Source organism: Patella vulgata, chromosome 4 (assembly GCF_932274485.2).
Source record: "Patella vulgata chromosome 4, xgPatVulg1.2, whole genome shotgun sequence".
NCBI lineage: Eukaryota > Metazoa > Mollusca > Gastropoda > Patellidae > Patella > Patella vulgata.
In genome coordinates this window covers 46,420,172-46,436,759 of record NC_065882.2, presented here as the reverse complement: position 1 = coordinate 46,436,759, position 16,588 = coordinate 46,420,172, and the positions used below count along the sequence as shown (strand labels likewise).

At 34.2% G+C, this 16,588-nt stretch overlaps 1 protein-coding gene across 6 annotated transcripts in view; it reads right to left on the bottom strand.

The window, feature by feature from the left end:
- Positions 1-16,588, bottom strand: part of LOC126817600 (chromodomain-helicase-DNA-binding protein 1) — a 75,374-nt gene that overhangs the window by 27,841 nt on the left and 30,945 nt on the right. For all 6 annotated transcript variants that reach the window (XR_007679064.1, XM_050544672.1, XM_050544673.1 and 3 more), the window contains 5 exons: positions 16,364-16,519; positions 2,815-2,951; positions 1,937-2,162; positions 1,570-1,670; positions 1,025-1,212 (listed from right to left, as the gene is read on the bottom strand). Coding sequence is in view for 5 of the 6 variants with exons in the window: in XM_050544672.1 (XP_050400629.1) it covers positions 1,025-1,212; positions 1,570-1,670; positions 1,937-2,162; positions 2,815-2,951; positions 16,364-16,519 (808 nt within the window). In the remaining variant the exon portion in view is untranslated. The remainder of the gene's footprint in view (positions 1-1,024; positions 1,213-1,569; positions 1,671-1,936; positions 2,163-2,814; positions 2,952-16,363; positions 16,520-16,588) is intronic.

The window sequence follows — 16,588 nt, the reverse complement described above, 5'->3', positions numbered from 1 at the left end:
GTGGAATGGTGATATATTTAAACATTTTTTAAAATCAAATAAAAAATTGTGACCTCTAGAGAATCCACAAGCTAAAAATGCGATTTTTCGAACAATCAGGGCCCATAACCCAGGCAATTACGTTCGGATATGCGCAATTATCAACATAAATTAAAAGTTTCATCAAAATCGGATAAAAATTGTGGCCTCTAAGAGGATCCACAACCTTGATAAATTGATATACCATTTTGTTCGGCAGTTTTGGTCCGATTTTCATGTGGCCGTATAAAAATTAAATTTCATCAATAATTAATCATTACCACATGTAGCATGTATATTTCACAAACTCAGGTCATGAAAAACTGACAATTAATTAACCGCAGCCTTGCACTATTTGCATACGAGGGGTGACTATTTTGTCAGGAAGTTTTCGTCCGATTTTCACAAAATTCGAACAAGCAACATTACGGTGTAACGGTGATATATTCGAACATTGTTTTTTTTTAAAATCGGATAATAATTGTGATCTGTAGATTTTTCATACAATCCGGGGCCATAATTCAGGAAGTCATGATCCGATATGCGCGTATATTGACAGGAACCAAGATCTTCAGGTTATAATCATATCGGATCAAAATTTTGACTTCTGGAGGGTCCACAACCTTGACATTCCATATATTTACACTATTTGCATACGAGGAGCGGCCATTTTGTCCGGCAGTTTTGGTCCCATTTTCATGAAATTCGAACTCGGCCATCATTAGGGTGTAACAGTGATATATTCAAATATTTTTTCAATCGGATAAAAATTGTGACCTCTAAAAGGACCACAAGTTAAAACGCTATTTTACGTACAATCAGGAACCATAAATAAAGGAAGTTATGATATGATTGTGTTGTGTTTTTCAGGAATAAGTCACAGCTTAATGCTATTTTTTAAAAGATTTTCCATTTTACAAGCACATGTGATTTGTACAGTTTAATTTTGAATATATCATAAATTAATGAATTAATGAATGACTTGGGATCAAAATCTTTTACATACCTTACATAACTTAGTGGGTATTCTTTGAGATTTAGTTCTAGCGTAATAGGCATCAATGAATGACTGATAATGTCGAGATATAAGTTCACCATCTTCCCACGTACAATCAGCATACGGGAGAGCAGCCCATTTACATAAATAATCGGGGAAACCATTCTGTTCACTTGTAGATTTCTCTTTAGACACAGCTAAAACAAAAATCAATTCGTATTTTTAAGGTTTTAGAACAATAGTTTATTCAAAATGAAATCTTTGAATTCAGGTCAGAAATAAAATTGTTGATTTCATTGCATTTTCTTAATTTGTGGGGTTGGAGAAATAAAGGATGAAAGTCTCTGATCCTCATTAGCCAAACTACAAAATCTTTAAAAGGAGTACCAAACCAAAAATGGTTCAATTCCGTTCAGTTTTTACAAAGATATGATGTATTATTAAAATTTCCAATGATTTTTCTTTATATTGTCCCAATGTAATAAACTTATATGAAAGTATTACAATTATTTTATTATCAAAACTTTTACATTACTGATAAGACATGAACATACCAATAATTCTTTCTACCTTCAAATAGTTCTTGGCCAGATCAGACATCATTTCTTGCTGACAACAGAAATATTCTCTGTCTTCTGGTGTTGCCAATTCTGCCCTGAAAATAGGAAGTAATTCAAGGATTCAGATTTATTGTAGCACAAGTCTTTGTTACAAAAAAGTTATAATACATAATTAGAACATATCTTTTTTTCAAAGGCATGAGAATTAGCAAATGACAAACAGATTAACACAATTCATGCTTATTTTTTAAAAAAATCTATCAAAGATTTATCAGCCTTGAGTAACATATTTCGTTAATAGGTTAGATTATCAATTAAATGAAAGGTAAGACGACACATAAAATCATCCGGAAGTACTCACCATTCTGCCAGTTCCTCTTCTCTTTTCTTTAAATTCTCTAACTTTTTTAATCCATTTACCTTTTGTTCTTTTAAAGAAGCCTCGGTCTCCCATGTATTATGAATGTTGGACCAATTTTTCCATTTTATTGAATATTGCAATTCATATTCCTCTTTCTCTGGATCAAAGCCTTCATTAGGATCGCCACTAATTTCCACATTATATGCGGCAGTTTTACTTCCAGTTGCTGTAAAGAAGTGGAGGTATTATTATAAAGAAAATAAGAGTAAATAAAAGAAATGGGGTTTAATGTCCTACTCATCTGTTCTTTCTGTCTGTTATATGGTTAATGTACATTTATCGTAAAATCCAAGTTATTTGTTTTAGAAACAAAAATAGAATACTGTATACTTAAAGATACATTATGTAAGATTTAGATAAAGAACTAGCCATTCCTGCTATAATAGTTCGAAAGTAGATGATGTAAAATGAATAATTTGAAAATTTCATTCAAATTACTCTATTGCAAGCGAAGATATTAGCCTTTGAAGGTTTGACAGACGTGTGCAATAATTTCAACCACCGTACTGGTTGATCGAAGCTAAGTCTCGGTCCTCCATATTTGATTAAATCAAAGTATCGCTGAACCATTCTAATCTATTTAATATCAGAGAAATCTGATGCTATCGAGAGTTGATTAAGGCCTGGATCAGTTAATTAATGTCTAATTAATACTTTAGAAAACATTTCAGGCCTAAAGAAAGACCTGTAATAGGCAATTTAGCTATTGCATAATGTATCTTTAAAGAATTGTTCTAGAAACAAAGACAGAATTTGAACTACAACTTCTCAATCTTCAATAACTTTTCAGAAAGTAAGTTTCATTTTTAATTTTTTACCTCCTATTCTACCCTTTCTCTGTTCATAAACTTTTTCTATTGTTTCACGACTTTCTTGTTCAACTTCTTCCTGTGTTGGTGCGGCTGCTTCGACAATATCATCAGAATCTGTCTGTTCTTCTGATGATTCTTTATAACTACAAAAATTATCAATCTTTAAACGAGAACTCCAGGAAACTATTATTCATAAATTAAACAGATTTCATAACCATTGTTTAGAATAATAGTTTATTCATCAGGCCATGCAACAGTATCGTTTAGTGTTTTCAGTTCACTTTAAAATGTCTAAATACATATTAATCTCATAACTTTAACTTCAGGTTATCAATATAAACACTGTGCAAACTTAAACCCAATTGTACTATTGGATAGGCATGATGACAATATTCAATCACATTTTAATGTTTAAGAACAGGTAGTTTAGAAATGCCTGTTAAAGGCAGTGAATTGAAAAAAAAAAAACAGAGTCTGCCAAGCAAGATACACCCACATTTTACAACAGATGGATAGAGAACAAGCTAAAAAAAAAAAGTGATTTTTTGTACAATCAAGGGTCATAATTCAGGAAGTTACGATCCAATATGCATGAATATTGAAAAGAACCAAGATCTTTGGGTTATAGAGATATATTTCAAGTTTCATCAAAATCAGATCAAAATTGTGATGACTAGAGGGTCCACAACCTTGATAATACCATACATTTACACTATCTGCATACAAGGGGCAGCCCGTTCTGGTCCCATTTTCATGAAATTCAAACTCAGCCATCATTAGGGTGTAACGGTTATATATTCAACATTCTTTTCAATCAGATAAATATTGTGACCTCCAGAGGGACCACAAGCTAAAAACGCTGTTTTTTCGTACAATCAAGGGTCATGAGCACGTTTTGTGGATATAGCGCTTTATAAATGGACATATAATTATTATTATAATTCCGGAAGTTACGATCCCATATACATGAATATCGAAAGGAACCAAGATCTTTGGGTTATAAATATGTATTTCAAGTTTCATCAAAATCGGATCAAAATTGTGGCCTCTAGAGGGTCCACAACCTTGATATACCATATGTTTACACAATTGGTGGCCATTCTGTCCGATTTTCACGAAATTCAAACTCCACCAACTTTACGGTGTAACGGTGATATATTTGAATATTTTTTTTTAATCGGATAATAATTGTGACCTCTAGAGGGAACTCAAGCTTAAAACATGGTTTTTGGTACAATCAGGGGCCATAATTCAGGAAGTTACGATCCGATATGCGCGAATATTGAAAGGAACAAGATCTTTGGGTTATAAACTTGCATTTCAAGTAGAGTACAGGGGCAATGACAATATATACGTCCATATGAAAATGTGGGCGTATAAAAACCAAAATAGACCTTAATCTAGACAAATAGTTGAAAATGCATTACTTTTAAGAGAGGTGTACATGTATTTGGAGAATTGATCAGTTCAATAGAAAATTCCAACCTTAAATTCATCATTATTTATACGGATATCAAGGAAAAGAGTACCTATGGTACCAGTATTTTTAACTATTATTCAAGGGATATATTTCATATTAATTGAAATTTCTGTCATCATTGATAGGTGTTACATGTATGTCACTAATATGTTAGAAAGTATACATGATTTTAGATAACCATGCTCCCAGAGAAAGCTTGTCATTGCTTTATACCTTAATACAAACTTAAAGAGCACATAAAATGTACCTTACTACAACGGGACAAGCACATCATAACACTTTTATTTGTTCATTTTATGTGCTCTATACTTATATCGATTTACAATGACAACAATACAGATAACAATTCATATTACAATATTCAACATAAATACATGTATTAAAGGACAATGTTGATCTCCAATTTGATATGGTATAGAGCTGGTTAAACACATTCCAAATGTAATTTTAATTGTTGGGACACCAACATTATCCTTCTAAAACAAAGGAAACCATATTCCACTGATGCTTAATAGTTTACATAAAGTTTCATCAGGCCTTGTCGTTTCAAGTGTGCTGTAACCCAATTGCTCTGTGATTCTCGTCATTATGCCGGAAGAAGCATCACATTGGCACACATGGCTAAAATTACTTTCTAAAAGATAGACTGCCAGGTAAAGCATCATACGCCCACAGCAGCTAAATCGTCCGAGCAGTCGACAAGGGTTGTCACATATTTAGGCTTTTGTAGGTAATACAAGCATTTACAAGACACTGATATCAATTTCATACAGATCGAATGGGTTGAATGTTCACAAGGGTCATAACTGTAGAAGTTATTAACAGAAATTGATTAAATTCTATAGGCTTTTTTGTTTTACTAATCTCAATAATGCATTTAAATTTAATACACATTGGATCACAACTTTAGTTGTTTTGTTATAGTGCGTTCACATGGTTCAACAAAGTGACAAAAGGGCTTAAATTCGAGAACTAATCGACAGAAATTGCTGAAATTCAATGGGCTTCTTTGATTTAGTGATATAAATTTCATACAGTTCAGATGATAACTTTTGTCAATAAGAGAGTTCATAAGGTTCAACAATGTGAAATACAGGCCATAACTCTAGAAGATATTAAATTCAATAGGCTTCGTTTTACTAATGCAGATAAATTTAGTATAGATCAGACAATAACTTTTGTAGTTAGTGTTAACAAGGTTCAACAAAGTGAAACAAGGGCCATAACTCTAGATGTTATAAACAGAAATTGCTGAAATTCTAAAGGCTTCTTCATTTTATTAATTTAATTTATGTATGTAAATTTAATACAGATTGGATGATAACTTTAGTCGTTAAGAGTGTTCACAAGGTTCAACAAAGTGAAACAAGGGCCATAACTCTAGATGTTATAAACAGAAATTGCTGAAATTCTTAAGGCTTTTTCATTTTATTAATTCAATTTAATACAGATCGGATGATAACTTTAGTCGTTAGAGTGTTCACAAGATTCAACAAAGTGAAAAAAGGGCCATAACTCTAGATGTTATAAAAAGAAATTGCTGAAATTCTAAAGGCTTCTTCATTTTATTTATTTAATTTAATACAGATCGGATGATAACTTTAGTCGTTAGAGTGTTCACAAGATCAACAAAGTAAAACAAGGGCCATAACTCTAGATGTTATAAACAGAAATTGCTGAAATTCTATAGGCCTCTTCATTTTATTAATTTAATTTATGCATGTAAATTTAATACAGATCGTATGATAACTTTTAGTCATTAGAGTGTTCACAAGGTTCAACCAGCGGCTGCCAGGCAGGATACGCCCACATTTTCGAGAGATGGATAGAGAACAAGCTAACAAGAAAGTGATTTTTCCTACAATCAAGGGCCATAATTCAGGAAATTATAATTCGATATGCGCAAATATCGAAAGGAACTGAGATCTTTGTGTTATAAACTTACATTTCAAGTTTCACCAAAATCGGATAAAAATTGTGACCTCTATATGGTCCACAACCTTGATATACCATATTCTTACGCTATTTGAGAACGAACGGCGGCCATTTTGTCTGCCAATTTTGGGCCGATTTTCACGAAATTCGAACTCAGTCGTCCTTAGGGTGTAACGGTGATATAATAATATGTTGGTTTTTCTTTAAATCGGATAAAAATTATGACCTCTCTTGGGTCCACAAGCTAAAAACGTGATTTTTCGTACAATCAGGGGCCATAATTCAGAAAGTTACGGTCCGATATGCGCAAATATCGAAAGGAAGCGAGATCTTTAGGTTATAAACATACATTTCAAGTTTCAACAAAATCGGATAAAAATTGTGACCTCTATAGGGTCCACAACCTTGATATACCATATTTTTTACGCTATTTGAGAACGAAGGGCGGCCATTTTGTCTGTCAGTTTTGGGCTAAATTTCACGAAATTCGAACTCAGCCGTCCTTAGGGTGAAACGGTGATATAATAATACGATTTTTTAAATCGGATAAAAATTATGACCTCTATAGGGCCCACAAGCTAAAAACGCGATTTTCCGTACAATCAGGGGCCATAATTCAGGAAGTTACGGTCCAATATGCGCAAATATCGAAAGGAACTGAGATCTTTGGGTTATAAACTTATATTTCAAGTTTTAACAAAATCGGATAAAAATTGTGACCTCTATAGGGTCCACAACCTTGATATACCATATTTTTTACGCTATTTGAGAACGAAGGGCGGCCATTTTGTCTGTCAGTTTTGGGCTGAATTTCACGAAATTCGAACTCAGCCGTCCTTAGGGTGTAATGGTGATATAATAATACGATTTTTTAAATCGGATAAAAATTATGACCTCTATAGGGTCCACAAGCTAAAAACGCGATTTTCCGTACAATCAGGGGCCATAATTCAGGAAGTTACGGTCCAATATGCGCAAATATCGAAAGGAACTGAGATCTTTGGGTTATAAACTTATATTTCAAGTTTTAACAAAATCGGATAAAAATTGTGACCTCTATAGGGTCCACAACCTTGATATACCATATTTTTACGCTATTTGAGAACGAACAGCGGTCATTTTGTCTGTCAATTTTGGGCCGATTTTCACGGAATTCGAACTCAACTTTCCTTAGGGTGTAACGGTGATATAATAATACGTTTTATTAAATCGGATAAAAATTATGACCTCTATAGGGTCCACAAGCTAAAAACGCGATTTTTCGTACAATCAGGGGCCATAATTCAGGAAGTTACTGTCCGATATGCGCGAAGATCGAAAGGAACCAAGATCTTTGGGTTATAAACCTACATTTCAAGTTTCAAAAAAATCTGATAAAAATTGTGACCTCTATAGGGTCCACAACCTTGATATACCATATTTTTATGCTATTTAAGAACGAACGGCGGCCATTTTGTCTGTCAATTTTGGGCCGATTTTCACGAAATTCGAACTCAACCTTCCTTTAGGGTGAAACGGTGATATAATAATACGTTTTTTTAAATTGGATAGGGTCCACAAGCTAAAAACGTGATTTTTCGTACAATCAGGGGCCATAATTCAGGAAGTTACAGTCCGATATGCACGAATATCGAAAGGAACCGAGATCTTTGGGTTATAAACTTACATTTCAATTTTCAACAAAATCGGATAAAAATTGTGACCTCTATAGGGTCCACAACCTTGATATACCTTATTTTTACGTTATTTTAGTACGAACGGCGGCCATTTTGTCTAGCAAACTGAGATCTTTGGGTTATAAACTTACATTGCAAGTTTCAAAAAAATCGGATAAAAATTGTGACCTCTAAAGCTAAAAACGTGATTTTTCGTACAATCAGGGGCCATAATCCATGAAGTTTCGATCCGATACATGCCAATATCGAAAGCAGCCGAGATCTTTTGGGGATAAACCTATATTTCAAGTTTCGTCAAAATCGGATAAGAATTGTGACCTGTCCGGACGGACAGGGGCGACGGCATAATACGTCCACATGAAAATGTGGGCGTATAAAAATTGTGGAAATAAAATAGGCTTCTTCGCCTCACTAATGTTAACATATATAAATTTGAAACTGTCAGATAATATATGTAGCCTCAAGAGTGTTCACAAGAAATTGTGGACGACAGACGAATTCGATAGCAATATACGACCACATTTTCATGAGGGCGTAAAAAGGGTGATTTTGATCCCTAAATATCAACAAAAATTGTGTATAATGATAAACTTGTGTATAATGATAAGTTCAAGTATGGAATACTACCAGCTTCTTCCATTTTCTTTCTCATTTGTCTATGTGTTAAACGAGAACTTGGGATATTTTGTTGAAGCGTCAGGGTAGCTATGAAGGGTGCTATCGTTGGTCAAAACGGCTGTGTTTGTCTTTAGTTCTATGATTGGAGGCCTTTTATTTACCTTTGCAAACTCAATTTTCTCATTAAAGTAACTGGTTTCTTAGAAATGAACTTTATAATACAATAATACTCAATTGCCCAATAGAACTATACAACTTCAAATGTCCATTAAATAAGTAATTTTTCGGATCACAAATCACGTAGCAAAGAGTTATTGGGCAGCCTATAATGTAACCAATTTTCAAATTTCAAAGGTAATTGAAGATTTCATTGCACCAAAATGCTTAATTTTTAAAATATTTCTAAGGCCCTCAAAAAAAAGAAACCCTTGACCCACCACTGTAGTCCATGCCTCTTGTACACATTTTCAGGAGGACCATAAATGACTCTCCTCGCATTACAAACGACAAGGCCTGCTTTCATGGCTATATTCAAAATAAAAGATGACTTTATGAATAGCATTGACAGATTTCCCAGATTAAGATTAATAGACTCTCTAACATACAGTTACAGTACGTGTGACAACTGATAGTAGCAGATCGTTAAGCAATACATAATGAAAGCCACTGTATACATACAAACATCCAAATCTGTAAGAATACTACCTGACAGTTTGACGACCTGATTTCCTCCTCGACACTCTAGGTTTATTACTTTAGTAAATAAGATGACACAATGTCAATATTGTTCAATTATGGAATCAAGTAAAAATAAATGAAATGGGGTTTAAGTACCTTATACTTTTCTGCACCAACCGGGCATAGGTCATGCAGTGTGCTTCGAGGCAAAGTAATAAAATTCTCAGATTATTTAAACTGAGAAATTTGCAAAACTACCAAAATTTAGTCAAGGTATTGATGTAATGGAATTATACACAAAGTCTCACCACTCTCAATTATTTAGAATCAAAGTTACTTTGTCACAAAGTATTGACAAATCAAATTGTGAATCTTTTCTTAGCCTACACAGAAATCAAACTCAGCCAAGACATTCACCTAATGAACATCTACACCAAATTTAAACATTCTACCTCAATTAGACACATACATGTAGTAATTGTGTTCCAAATAGTGAGACAGATGAGTCCATTTTAACAAAACAAAACTCAACTAGTTCAGGGCTCAAACTAGGGGCAAATTTTAGGGAGAAGTGACTTCTCCCTACAGGCAGAACAGGGAGAAGTGAGGGAGACATAGGGGGACTTGAACAAAGGAATGTCAAATTTCATGCATTGACGCCACCAATTTTATTAAGTTACACAAAATGCTAAATAAATTAACAAAGATCTTTTAGCTGCAAACATATATTTTTTTCAGTATGTACGACAATGTACGTAACTCACTCAGTAAGACATTATTCTTTTAACACCCCACTCTCAGACACTCATTTACCTTGTTTGTTATACGTTTATGTGTTTAGATTAGTGGAACTAATAATATTGCCGTAGATTTAATTATCAACCCAACATTATACTTCTAAATGCATTTCCTTATCATTTGGATAACAATTGACGAATTGTTTTACTACCTCTATCGTTCTACAGAAATTTTCACTCATCACAGAAGTGTTGTTCTTTATTGAGTGTACCGTATGTTGATAGAACAATAATAAATATACACCTTTCATCCCCTTTCAATCACAGTTTTATGTTTATTAAATATTATTCTTTTTGTTATCAAATTATTTCAAAGAAAGAGAACCAAATCAGTATTTTGTCTTATCTATACAGAAATACATGAAAAACATAGTATCCGCAGCCATATTGACATTAATGGCTTTTGATTGGCTGTTATTTCTGGACTAAGCTAGAGGTTGTAACGGAGATTTAGGATTCGAGTCCTTCGCTTGATTTTAAAGAATTGTATTTCCTGTTGATTTCAAATAAATTTTTTTATCATTGAAACTATTAAACATTGTCACAGCTAGGGCTGCAACGATTCATCGATGAATCGATGAACCGCGATAGTTTAAAAATCAATGTCCGTATCGCGATTCGTTATCCAAAATTAAAAAAAAATAGACTGACATTCTGTCGTTTAAATATCCTAACGAGGAATGCCTAAATAAGTCTATGAGTAAAATAACTTTTTTTACTTTCAGCGAGTACGTGTTAACTCGCTTTCGGCACGTGAATAATTCGAGACTTTCAGCTATTTCGTCAAGAATAAAATAAAATATCAGTCTGGATAAGCAAGTCAGGCATGAAATTAGGTTACTTGCAAATTACACACTTGAATAATATGCGGAAAAAACATACAACATATTATTATAAATACGTCAGTAATATGCGATTTGTAATAAGACTACTGTGCAAGAATGGTGATAGGTGCATACAATGATCAGCACAATTATCTTTTCTATATTTTCAATGTATAATAATATTTTGACATTCAAATTTCGTATTGTTATTTTCTTTGCCATTCTCTCATCTACGACTGACCTGACAACGAGAAAGCTTTCCATTGGCTGAAATTGTTGTAGCAATACGAGCCAGCCATTGAATTGATTCAGCAACAGAATATTTTTAATAATGATGCATTCGTCAACAAATTCAGGTCGTACGGGCGACAAAAATAATGTAGAAATTGAAAATCCCTCTGCCAATATAAGTCACAAGTATGGGAGTTTTTTGGATTTCCCGTAAATTATGACAAGAATGGAATTCATTCAGTGGACCGAGAAAACTGCATCGCGATATTAATCGTATCGTGGGGTATGAATCGTGATGAGCATCGTATCGTGGCCTGGTGTATCGTTGCAGCCCTAGTCACAGCCAATATGTGTTGTATTGTTTTGAAAATGCTTTGTTTACCGTTGATATCGATGCCTGTTACTACTTCGCCCTTGCACAAATGTACAACGTTCATCATCGAACTCCATCATCATCGAACATTCTAGCTCAATTCGAAGGAGAGTTATTATGTTTCAAAGTCTTGACCAATCAATTTGCTTATCGCTCTGCTTACCCTCATCAGAAAATGCTCATTACTGGGTATCGAATTTAGACAAGGTATTGATGTGATGAAACTATACACCAAGTTTCATCACTCTCAATTAATTAGAACTAAATTTATAGTTTCGGAAAAAAGCATCAACGAATCAAACTGCTTATCTCTGCTTACCGTAAGCCGACAATGCTCATCTTCGAACTCCAAGGCATCAACCTAATAAAAACCTACACCAAATTTGAACATTCTAGCTCAATTAGGAGAGTTATTGTGTCCCAAAGTCTCGACCAATCATATTGCTTATCGCTCTGCTTAACCTTAGCAGAAAATGTTCAATATCGAACTTAGTCAAGGTATTGATGTAATGAAACTATACACCAAGTTTGATCACTTTCACTTAATCAGAACTGAAGTTATTGTGTCCCAAGGCATCAACCAATCAAATTTCTTATCTCTGCTTACCCTAAGCAGAAAATGCTCATCTTCAAACTCATGAAGGCATCTCATGAAGGCATCGACCTAATAAACACCTACACCAAGTTTGAACATTCTAGCTCAATTAGAAGGAGAGTTATTGTGTCCGAAAAAGTGCAAGGGACAGACGGATGGACAGAAAGACAGATGAACCCATTTTAATAGCCCCCTGCTTTCTTCGAAAGGTGGGGGACAATATGGAAACTATTTTAGAAACTGAGCATGTTTATGAAATACTAAACGGTAAACATCTAAAACTTGATCTTTCATCTCTGAATTATGGGCCTAATTCCAAGTCCAACCATCCCTCAACGACTGTATATTGAAAGATTATGACCTATCATCTTTACTATCTTTAAGATAGGTTGCCAGGCAACGAAACATACTTCCAGAGCAGCTAAATCGTCCGAGCGGTCAACAAGGGTTGTCGCATATTTATTCCTTTGTACATGTAGGTAATTGGGGGCCATTACAAGACAGTTCCATAAAGATCAGATTATAATTTTTGTCGTTTGAGGGTTCACAAGGTTTTACAAACTGAAACAAGGGCCTCAACTTTGGAAGTAGTTTACAGAAATTGTTGAAATTTGACAGGCTTTTTCATTTTACTAATTTAAATAATGCACATGAATTTCATACAGATCGGATGATCACTTTTGTCATTCAAACGGTTCACAAAGTAAAACAAGGGCCATAACTCTAGAAATAATTAACAAAAATTGCTGAAATTCAATAGACCTCTGTTTCACAAATTTAAATTTAAATGCATATAAATTTCATAAATATTGGATGATAACTTTCATCAATCGAGAACAAGGTTGAACAAATTGAAACAAGGGCCATAACTATAAAAGTAATTATTGTAAATTGTTGAAATTCAATAGGCTTCGAGGTTTCACTATTTCAAATAATGCATATAAATTTCAGAAAAATCGAAGGTTCAATAAAGTGAAACAAGGGCCATAACTCCAGACGTAATAAACGGAAATTGCAGAAATTTAATAGGTTCTTTGTTTCAGTAATTTAAATAATGCATATAAATTTCAGGAAGATCGGATGATAACTTTGGATGTTTGAGCGTTCAACAAGGTTCAATAAAGTGAAACAAGGGTTATAACTCTAGACGTAATAAACGGGAATTGCTGAAATTCAATAGGCTTCTTTGTTTCACTAATTTAAATAATGCATATAAATTTCAGAATGACCGAATGATAACTTTTGACGTTAGAGTTAGAGCGTTCACAAGGTTCAGTAAAGTGAAACAAGGGCCATAACTCTAGACGTAATAAACGGAAATTGCTGAAATTCAATAGGCTTATTGGTTTGACTAATTTAAATAATGCATATAAATTTTACAAAGATCTTTTTTGGCGTTAAGAGCATTCACAAGGTCCAACAAAGTGATATAAGGGCCATAACTCTAGACGTAATGAAATTAAATAGGATTCTTCATCTCAATGTGAACAACATATATCAATAATAACAGTTGGCGTTGGAGCATTCACAAGAAATTGTGGAGAACGGACCGACCGATGGACAGGGGTGATGGCAATATACGTCCACATTTCAATTTGGGTGTATAATAAAAGGAATACATTTTTTTGTAGAAAACTATTATGTCATAACCTATCACCTTTACTATCTTTATAAAAGGAATACATTTTTGTGTAGAAAACTATCTAGTATGTCATTTTTATAACATTAATACTTGATGCAATGTACGCGTGGAAATAGAACAACTTAGGCTTTTTCTATTTTGCCGTAGCAGTCTGTGTTTGCTTCACCTTTTACCAGGTTTGCTTAGTCTCTATCATCCAGAAAAATATTCTGCAAATATTAGTCTGGATGTGTTGTCAACATTTGAGAATAATAGGTCATTGACTGAAATGAAATGGGGGTCTAACGTCCTACTCCTATACTGGGCTAATGAAGACGGGCATACGCCATACAGTGTGCTATGAGGGAAATTTTGCCCGGGCAGCGGCACTATCGCCTACTCTTATATCGAATTCCAACTGCCAAGGGATCTTTTACGTGAATTCCAATGTTTACACGGGACCTCAGTTTTTTGTCTCATCCGAAGGACTAGACAGCTGTCCTTGTCAGGCCCTCCGTCCTGCATCACTGACAAGGCGAAACCACGTCGGAAAATCGGGATGAACTTTCTCGGCCAATGCAGGGATCGAACACCCGACCTCCAGGCTAGCGAGCCAGCGCCTTACCCACCTACCCATCCTGTCTTTTACATTATTATAAACAACGTCTAAGGGAGGTAACTCGTCCTAAAACAAGATGATGAAGACCATGAAATTAATGTAAGAATTCCATTTCAAATAATCCATTTGATTGCATGCCCATTCAATATCCAACACATTTTTTTTTTTTTTATTGTAAAATTTCTTTATGGGCCATATCTATGTTTTTTCAAATTAATCCTAATTCGTTGTCACGATTCATGTTTGTTTTATCAATGCAAGAATTATGGGATTTATTGTGGGAAGGGGTGCAACTCTTACTTGACTTTGCCAAAGATACTGGATAATCAACCACATTAAAAACTAAACTCTCCGTTACGCATGGGCAATGGACTTTACATCAAATATTGACAACGGTCCCAGACCCTCTGTATGTTGAAGACTTGGAGGCTCTGGGTGACTGAGACTAAGTTTTGCTGTATGCCAAGGTTAATTTTGAGCACTGACTGTATGATCGAGATTATGATTTATTAAATGTGATTAAATATACAATGTAAATCCCTAACTTTGGCTGCACCAGTAGAATGGTTCACAGCTAATGGTGATAGCTTCTGTCTTTGTCAATGTCACATGACACTATAGAGTTGAAAATACAACCATCTATTAAGGCCTCTAAGCGTCGAGTTAGAGCTGGACGATATTGGTAAAATCAAATATCGCGATATTTCCCAAAAAAACGACGATATATCACTATATCGCGATATTTTAGTTTTATTATAAAAAGCTAACGATATATCGCGATATATCACAATATCCCGATATTTTAGTTTTATTATAAAAGATGTGATTATATAAGTGTTAAAAACAGGTCATTCCCCCCCCCCCTGCTGTTTTGATGTGAAAGGAATGCCTTGGTTATGTAAGTGTCTTTCGTTGGTTTTAATTCTCTCTTGAAGTTCGGCATATTCAATTGGGTAATGTATTTTTAATTTAACGTACAAGTTGCTGGTGTTGCCGCCTTTTGCAGCTACACGACGCATGTAAAATCTACATAAAACTTTTGTTTGCGCTTCGTCGTTCTCATCAAAAACAAAGTATAGCCATATACGACTCGTGCAATGTTTTTTAGGCTTTATTGCTACTGTTCGATCAGCTTGAGCTTTGCAATGTTCCGCCATCTCTGGAGTTTGTCTAAATCTCAAATATCTAGCGCAATTTAGTTTTATTTACAAATAACATTTTACTTTTATCTAAATCGGCTTCAGTTTAAAAATTGACCAAAAAAACGCCACCCAAACACACACACAAAACGATAGTTAACTAACAAACGGCATCATACATAAAATGATAATAACTTTTTCCCAACAGTGCCAATGATAAATCGACCGAAGATGGCGAAGAGAAGATATTACGCCATGACTTACTTGGCTGGTTATTCGAGTATTGCACAGCATTAGCAACGGGTTTGACATTATAATGACAAATTCCAACGGCAAGAGGGGAATGCCTATATAAATTAAATAATAATTTTTCAATTATGAATTTATTTATCAAGTTTAATAATCGAGAAAACTACTAGACTAGTCATGTATTTAGTAAGCCTTGTCAATGAACAAGTGACAAGTCATCCGAGTCTTCGATCGTGATGTAATGTCGTAAATTGTTCAATGTCAATCCCATCCCAAATGCAGCACATAATATCATGATTATATCGTGTAAAATACCGGTATATTGATAGAAAAACACACAATACGATATTTCATTATACCGCGATTTTTTAGGTGGTTTATAAAATATCGGAATTCAAATTTTAATATCACGATTTATCGAATTACCGAAAATATCATCCAGCCCTACGTTGAGTATTGTATTATGTCTAAATAGTCACATGCACGGCAACTAATATAAAAAGGGCCAAGGGCCGAGCAAGAGAATAATTTGTTCACAATTTGAATAATATTTAAAATGTATTTCTCGAGTCTTTTTGAACAGATATCGGCTATGCAAGTATCGTCGAAATTGCCGTTTATCGCCAATACCAATTTATACCGATAGGGCACTGATCAACCAATTACCAATTCCATTTATAAGATATATATATTTTTACTAAATTACATGCAAATAATTACCTGACTTTCTTGGAGGTATTTCTGCGAGCTGTAAACCTTCGATCGTCATCATCTTCATCGCTGAAGTCATCCGAGGAAGAATTTGATAATTTACGTCGACGAGAACTGGATGATTTTGAAGGTTTGGCATGTCTCTTTGATGGTCGACCTTTGGTTCTGTGTGTATATAGAGAGAATTAATTGCAACTTTTAAATGAAAAACATAATGTATATTTCCACTATGTA